At 52.5% G+C, this 8,274-nt stretch overlaps 1 protein-coding gene across 1 annotated transcript in view; it reads left to right on the top strand.

Moving 5' to 3' along the window:
* The first annotated feature begins 738 nt into the window (after positions 1–738).
* The window catches only part of SPATA21 (spermatogenesis associated 21), a 23,865-nt gene continuing 16,329 nt past the window's right edge, over positions 739–8,274 (top strand). Inside the window, exons 1-3 of the mRNA XM_006105744.3 lie at positions 739–773; positions 6,563–6,622; positions 7,003–7,051. Of these exons, the coding sequence (XP_006105806.1) occupies positions 739–773; positions 6,563–6,622; positions 7,003–7,051 (144 nt within the window). The remainder of the gene's footprint in view (positions 774–6,562; positions 6,623–7,002; positions 7,052–8,274) is intronic.

An 8,274-nucleotide genomic window follows, 5' to 3' on the forward strand; every position in this document is an offset into this window, starting at 1 on the left:
GTATGGCAGAAAGTGAGGTCAGATGGGAGAGGCAGGAGAGACGCTCAGAAGGCTTTAGGAAGGGACGTGTCCAGGGCAGGGTGGGGGTGCTTTGATGAACTACATATTGTCGCTGGAGATTTTGGGGTCCCCCACAGACAGATGGCCCCAACTCCTGTTCCTTAGCCCCAAGAAGAACTTAGAGTTTTCATCTATAGCAGCCGCAACCGTGATGTTCTTGGGCTCTCTTTAAAATGCATGCTAGTATATTAAAGGCTCTGACAAGTCCTGCAGGACAGAGCCTGTTTAATTTCCACTCAGCACACTCCAAACACATTTGGCCTACAAGAACCCTTTCCTTGCAGTACACCTTGTGCAACGCATATTCCAAAGAACACCATTAGGAAATGCTGCTGTAGGGGAAAGGGCATGGGTTTGCTGTAGGGGATGCAACAGGCCATGGTTCGATTCCTGCTCTGTGACCTAGTTAGTGTTGGAGGTTGGCCAAGTCACTTTGCTTCCTAGAGTCTCCTTTTCCTCAGAGTCGTTGTGAGAAGTAGGAAAAATATGTGGGTAAGTTGCATGTGGTTACCTCTCTGGTTTTGCTGTGTGCCCCTCCTGTGCCAGGCCAGGCCCTTCCCCTGAGCAGGGTCCCTACATTACAGGCTGCATGTTGAGCCCTGGAGAGGTGGTTAGGTAAGGGGCTAGGTAGAACTTTGATTGGATTTCCCCTGTGGTACCCTCGTTGGCCTTGGCACAATGGACAACAGAAACACCCAGATGTACATGGAGGATACGATCAAGTCTCCAGGGGCCCAGCCAAGTCCTGGCCTGAGGACTGCCAGAAAGAGTGCTGGTGTTGAGCCTGCCATATCAGGAGTCAACCAGGTAAGGACCTGTATCTCATGTTCTGGCCACTCTCCTCCCAAGGACACCTTTCCCCTTCCCTGCCCCGGCTTCCTCCTGCAACTGCTTCAATTAAGACCCAGTTATAAGTGACACGAAACCCAATTCAAATGGGAGTAGGCAGGAAGGAGAACACATCCACTTGGGTAACTGACAAATCCATCAGTGGACTTCAGGTATGGCTGGATCAAGGTGCCGAACAAGTGTCTCTAGGCGCTGCCTTCCTCTGTACCATTCCCAGGCAGGCTCTCCCTGCAAGATGGCAAGTATTGCCCTGGCCACTCCAGGCGTACATCTTCCTCGCTTACGCCTTCTGACTTTAGCATCCCCAGCAGGAGGAGAGCCTCTGCAAGGGTTCAGGGAAGTCTGGCATCACTGCCGTTGGCCCAGATTATGTTCACATGCTTATTTCAGAACCAGCCACCATGGCAGGCAGAGTGGCCTGGATCTCCTGGCATAATGGAGCCAGAGGTCCACTGAGCCCCACTGACAGAATAGAGAAGGAAAGATTCCCATAAAAAGGATGCTGGCTTCTGTTGCCAGAGAGATGCTGCAGGAGCAAACCAAGAATTGTTTATTCTACTAGGTGCCTCCAGCTCCCCTTGTAACCTTTATTCCCCTGGCAACTGCTGGAGGTTTCCATCCGGGCCCCTCCCCAGCCCCCAGCCTGCGTCCTAAGCCTTCAACGCACTCCACAGCCTCCTTCCATCAATTTCTTTAGTGTCAAGTGGCACAAACTGAGAGCACAGAGAAGACTCGCCTTCCTATCTAGTTTCCCCAGAGCCCAAAATGTCACCATAAAAAAGGTCAACATTCCCTTGGGTGAAGTATTGCCCCCTCTCTGTAGCCCCTGATATAAATCATGGCTTCTTTTGGGGGCAGGAGAGGGCCTGAGAGAGCCTAGAAGGGAGGCTGGGGCAAACGTTCAGGGCTTCCTTCACCCCCCAATTCATTTTTCCCCCCCATTCATTTTTACAACAGCATAGTCATGGGGTCCAGCTCCCCTACTCAACCAGCCGCGTGACCTTGGGCATGGCACTGCACCCCTTTGAGCCCCACTGTTCATATGTGTCATGGTGAGGACCAACTGGGTGACATCCCTGGGTACCTGGCACAGGCCCTGCCTTCCGGTAGGCGCCCTTAGTGTTGGCTCACATCAGAATCTTACGTCACTTATCATCAAGTGATGGATGAGCTGGGGTGTCTGGATTTTGCTGACTCAAGTGGGGCTTGGAGCTGGCTCTATGTCACTGGCTCAAGGTCACCCAGCTAGGAGTGATAGACCAAGAGGGACATCACAGCCCAGTTTCAGAGCCTGAGCTCTGAAATGGTGGAAACTGTGGAAGCCTCGCTGGGACCTCTTGAGGGTCCTCAAGTCCCCCGGGTGCTCTGTCAAGCCTTCCTGGGCAGGAGACCCTCGGCTCAGGTACTACTCAGGACCCCAGGTTTATGTCAGAGCCGAGTACAGAACAACGGCCGCTCAGCTCGGCTGGCTCTGCACCCAGCCTCTCTCCCTGCCTCTTGTCTCTGCCCTTCCTCTCTCCAACACACTCCCCAGGCAGGCACAGAACCTCCCTGTCCCCGAGGCCAGGAGGACGCCCGGGGAGTGGGAGGTATCCCTCCAGAATGGGTGCTCACAAGAGCATCTTTGTTCCAGGTCGTGTTTCCAGATGCTGCAGGGATGGGCAGTGGGAGGGAGCCCTCGCCGGCCCCAGAAACGCCCGAGAAGCGGCCCGGACACAGAGAAGCGTCAGAGGAGGGGCCGCCGGAGCTCAGGGCCCAGGAGCAGAGTCACCTGGCAGACCTAGGGTGAGCTGGGGGCTTCCCAGAGAGCAGGCCCAGGAGAGAATGCCCTGTGCCCCACGGGGGGGGGGAGGGGGGGGGAGAGGAAGGGGGGAGCACGGAGAGGGAGGAGGGAGTACTCCCAGACCAACGTGGACCCTCCCAGTCACAGCGCCTGAACTGGTTCTTCGCACAAATCACACTAAATAAGGGTGTCAGCCGTTGTCTGGGCTCCCCTGCTGGGCCACACGCTTCTGTTCTGTTCCGCCTCAAATTCCTCAGGCCTGGGGTTGTGCCTGGTGCATAGTAGATGCTCAATAAATATGTATTCACTGAATTAATTTTTTCAAAAGCGAACAAAAGAGAGGCTGAGAGACAAGGAAACATACGTTTACATGGAATTATTGTTTTCTAAATGTTGGATATATGTTTTAAACTTGTCTGCAGTGAGAATGTATTCTTTCCAAAAAAGAGCAAGTCAAGAGGGAGCCAGAGAAAGGCAAAGTGAAAAGACTTGGGAAACAGTAATAGTGAAGCCTGGTTAGCTTGTTTAAGTTTGATTATAACCAAAAACCTCTAAGTAATCTCTTCTCCATGAAAAGTTAAGGGACTCCATCAAAGCCAGGTTTGAGTCCCTGGAGACATGTGCTGCATACCATGCTGGTGGAAATATAAGCTGTTTCTACTGGAACAACTGGGCAATTTGTTTAAACTGACTTCTAGCCCTAGCCAGTTTGGCTCAGTGGATAGAGCATCCCTCACAAGGTCCAATGGGTCCTGGGTTTGATTCCAGTCAAGGGCACGTACCTTGGTTGCAGGCTCCTCCCTGGCCTGAGCCCTGGTTGAGGCATGTGCAGAAGGCAATCAATGGATATGTTTCTCTCACATCGATGTTTCTCTGTCTTTCCCTTTCTCTTCCACTCTCCCTAAAAATCGATGGGAAAATATCCTTGGGTGAGGATTAACAAAAAATAAGTAAACTGACTTCTAACTACCTTTCACCCATTTCCAGAAATATGCCCTAAGGAAATCACTGGAGAGTCAGGCAAAGTTTTATGCAGAAAAATGTTCACTGTCACATTTTTTTAAACACTAAAAGATTGGAACTGCCCATGTGCCCTAAGTGCCCAAATAGAGAAACAGTTAAGTAAATTATGATTCTCTAGAAAATCTATATATATAAAAGGCTAATATGCAAAGTGCCCCCCAGGAGTTTGACCAGGAGACCAGAAGTTTGATCACTTGCTATGACATGCTCTGACCACCAGGGGACAGTGCAGAATGAAGGAAGGCCCGGCCAGCACCTGGCAGCCAGAAGGAAGATTCTGGCCAGCAGCCGGAAGGCCCCGATTGGCCCTGATCGCTGGCCAGGCCTCGGGACCCTACCCATGCATGAAATTTCGTGCACCAGGCCTCTAGTATGTTTATAAAAGACTTTTTATTAAAAAGCATGTTTATAAAAGACTTTTGTCATGGGAAAAATTTAGGCTATACTGTTAAATGAAAAACTGTAGATGCAGTAGAATTTTAACCATGTGAAATGATGCAATTACTTGCAGAGGGTAATTAATTAAATCCTCATTACCAATATGTGTGTATGTCCACAGGAAGAAGCTGGGGGAACTGCTCTAGAGTATTCGAGGGACACCCATAGACACCGATTCAAACCCCGAGCTGTCACCTTGAGCTCTTTGACCCAAGGCTCGAGTCTCTCAACCTCTCTGAATTCCAGTTGCCTTTAATTTTTCTTAAAAAGAATAAATAATAAGAATAGTAAATCCTGCCCTAACCGGTTTGGCTCAGTGGATAGAGCGTCGGCCTGCGGACTCAAGGGTCCCAGGTTCGATTCCGGTCAAGGGCATATACCTTGGTTGCGGGCACATCCCCAGTGGGGAGTGTGCAGGAGGCAGCTGATCGATGTTTCTCTCTCGTCAATATTTCTGGCTCTCTATCCCTCTCCCTTCCTCTCTGTAAAAAATCAATAAAATATATTAAAAAAAAAAAGAATAGTAAGTCCTAACTCAGTGATGGCGAACCTTTTGAGCTCGGCGTGTCAGCATTTTGAAAAACCCTAACTTAACTCTGGTGCCGTGTCACATATAGAAATTTTTTGATATTTGCAACCATAGTAAAACAAAGACTTATATTTTTGATATTTATTTTATATATTTAAATGCCATTTAACAAAGAAAAATCTACCAAAAAAATGAGTTTGCGTGTCACCTCTGACACCCGTGTCACCTCTGACACGTGTGTCATAGGTTCGCCATCACTGTCCTAACTCCCTTAAACATTGACATCAAAGTGTTTATGATTTGGGGAATTCATGTCAGTCCTTCATCCATTCTCCCAGGCATTAAGTATGCACCCCTGCTGTGCCTGTCCTGCATCAGTGCTCTGGGAACTACAAAGAAGTAGCTATATATATAAAAGCCTAGGCGACCATTCGACCGGCTGACCGGCTGACCGTTTGACCGGCTGACTGGTAGCTATGACACGCACTGACCACCAGGGGGCAGATGCTCAACGCAGGAGCTGCCAAGCTGCGGTGACTTGGCAGTTATGGTTCTTGGGTGACACACCCCGGAATCGGGCCCCCTCTTCTCTGGTTCCAGGTGTGTCACCCGAGAACCACCCTCTTGCAATCTGGGACCCCTCAGGAGATGTCGGACTGCCGGTTTCCGCCCGATCCCCGCAGGCCAGGCCAAGGGACCCCACCTGCCAGAGGGACCCTGCTCACTTTGCAGATGCCCTTTGAACTCTGGCGCCACCCCAGATGCAGGCCTGCCAGGAGAGACCGCGGGAGGTTGGCCCCAGGGCGTGTCCGGCCTGTCTCGCCCACGAATCTTCCAGTGAGAATGTAAAACTATGCCCTAGTCCAGGAGCTGATAAGTCCCTTTGTTCTCCCAGGAAGAAGCTGCCATCTTTGGCCCCCGAGGAACGGCCCGAGGAGCTGCAAGTAGACCAGGATCAGGCCAAGCCAGGAAGTGAGCTGGGGGTGCTGCCTTCCAGGGTCTCCCCAGCACCTGAAGGGCTGCAGCAGCAGGGCTCAGGGCAGGAGACCAAGGACCTGCAGGGGAGACAGCAGAACCCCGGGACAGTGAAGGGTCAGGCCCCCAAGAGGTGCCAGGTAATGTTTGTGGAGAACTGGACAGGAAGGCAGGGAATGACTGACCCACAGGGACGCGAAGGGGCCCCCCACGCCCCACTGGTGCATTGTGTCTGCTCCTCTCTGTGCCGCGGAGATGCCCAGCACACAGTCTGTGTGGGTCATTGGGACATTCCATTGGCCTTGATTGTCCATAGCAAGCCTTTAAGACTTGTTTCCAGGGTGGCCTGTGGTATGTCAGTGGGTGCCTGAGGCAGGAAGCAGGTAAGCGGGGCTCTGCATACAATTAACATGGGGACATGCTGGGTTCAACGAAGCTCCAACAGGTTTCTTTACGCCAGGAAATCCTAGAAGCTGTGTCTTAGCTTGTGGGACCTGGTGAGAGATGGTTAGGGTACGGTGAGTTGATTTTTGTAAACAGTGCGAGTGTTGGACCGAGGCTCGTTTTTGGCACATGGCTATGCAATCATTCCAGCACCGTTTGCTGAGGACTGCCCTTCTCTGCTGAATTTTCACCTTTGTCGAAAATCGGCCCGGATGGGGCTCCCCATTTTGCTGTCCTTGTCATCAGCCCACCCCAGGTCACCAGGCAGAAAATGGGTCAGATATAGTGCAGACAACAGAGCCTTCTTGCACCTTGGACTGTTGTGGACAGTACTTGGAAGACAAGCCCCTCAAGGAGGCAGGCACCCCACACATTAGGCCACAGGGGACCCTGCCAGAGCCTGGCCCAGGGGGAGACAAAGACGGTTCTCAGGAAGCAATGCCCCGAATGCCCACAACTCCGGAGAAGACGGGCAACTCCTTCCCGCCATCCACGCCAGGACCTAACACACCCAGAGAAGGGTAAGCCATCCCCTGATGCCACCCCACCCACTCCCTGATCCAGCAAGATGGCTCTTCTGCTGCGTTCCAGGTGAGGTGAATTCTTGTCCTGGCTGCTCCTGACCTGGTGGAGGGCCTGGGGCAGGTCATGGCTCTCTGGGTCTCAATGTCCCCATCTGTACAATGGTTCTAACACTAACATTGTTTGTTCTGTGGGCCTGCACTTTTATGGGCATGCCCACGGGGGTGTGTGAAAGAATGGGGAACCCCTCTGAGATGAAAAGGCCAGGGGGGTGATGCTGGGATGGTGGACCTGAGGGTCCTGGGGGCTGCGAGAAGGGGGTGCAAGGGCCATGCCTTAAACTGAGCCCCTCCCCCACTGGGGTTTCTCCCTTGTTTAGGGTCAAGGCTGCGGAGACCAAGCCAGCACCGGGGCCTGTTCCTCCACCAGTAAGTAGAGCCAGAGTGGGGATGGGGAGAGGTGGAGGGGGATGGGGAGAGGTGGAGGGGGAGAGGGGGAGGGGGATGGGGAGAGGTGGAGGGGCTCCTGAGGAGGAGCGGGGCAGAGGCAGAAATGGGACAGTATTTGGAGTCAAACTGGGGAAGGTGTGTGCCTGTGTGAGTGTGCACATGCATGTGCATGCGTGTACATGTGTGTTTGCACATCTGTATATGTGTGCATCTTGGGTGGGGGGTCAAGGATGCTCTTACACCCTGGAGCCCTTGTGTTCACCCCAGGTCGTGTTGCGGCTTTTCCCACACCGGCATAGATTTCTTCTCACCCATTTGCTCTCGACCACAGCATACAATCCAAAGCTTCCCTGAACATCTGGGGGCTCCCACTCCCCTCCCAGCACCCCCTCTCCACCAGCTCTGCCACTTCTGGGCAGCCTGTGAATGCACAGTCCTCACCTGCCCCTGCCTCTTTCTGCTCTAGTCACTGGACAACCCCCAACCCTGGCTAAACCAGCCACCCACTTACCCTCTGCCTGCACATGAGCAGCTCAACACGGCTGGAGGAAAGCCCTGCCTTGTGGATGGGCTTCACTCTCCAGCAATGACCACTAATGTGGGAAGCTCCTGGCAGTCCTCTGCTGTCCTTGGCCATGCCACCCTCCCCCTCCGCCCCAGGATGTCATTTCACAACAGCACTCTTCTCACCATGCGTCTGGGCCGGTGATCTGACCTCATGTGTCATTGAAAGGGGAGAAGCATCAGAGGAGAAAACTGGGATAGTAGCTGGAAGGTTTGTGGTGTCAGGAGACTATTTTTCTCTTAAAGAAGGAAGATAGCCCTGGCCGGTTTGGCTCAGTGGCTAGAGCTTCAGCCTATGGACTGAAGGGTCCCGGGTTCGATTCCTGGTCAGGGCACATGCCTGGGTTACAGGCTTGATCCCCAGTAGGGGGCGTGCAGGAGGCAGCTGATCAATGATTCTCTCTCATCATTGATGTTTCTATCTCTTTCTCCCTCTCCCTTCCTCTCTGAAATCAATAAAATATATTTTTTTAAGAAGAAGGAAGATACTATGGCATGCTTACAGGCTGATGGGAGCAATCTGGTGGCGAAGTAGAGCTGATGCTTTAGAAAAAGAGGGTGTGTGGCAAGAGCTGCATCTTTGAGAGCAAAGACTGGGCTGGAGTCTGCAGGGCACGGCCTGGTTGGAGATGGGCTTG

This window comes from Myotis lucifugus, unplaced genomic scaffold (genome assembly GCF_000147115.1).
Source record: "Myotis lucifugus unplaced genomic scaffold, Myoluc2.0 scaffold_720, whole genome shotgun sequence".
Taxonomy (NCBI): Eukaryota; Metazoa; Chordata; class Mammalia; order Chiroptera; family Vespertilionidae; genus Myotis; species Myotis lucifugus.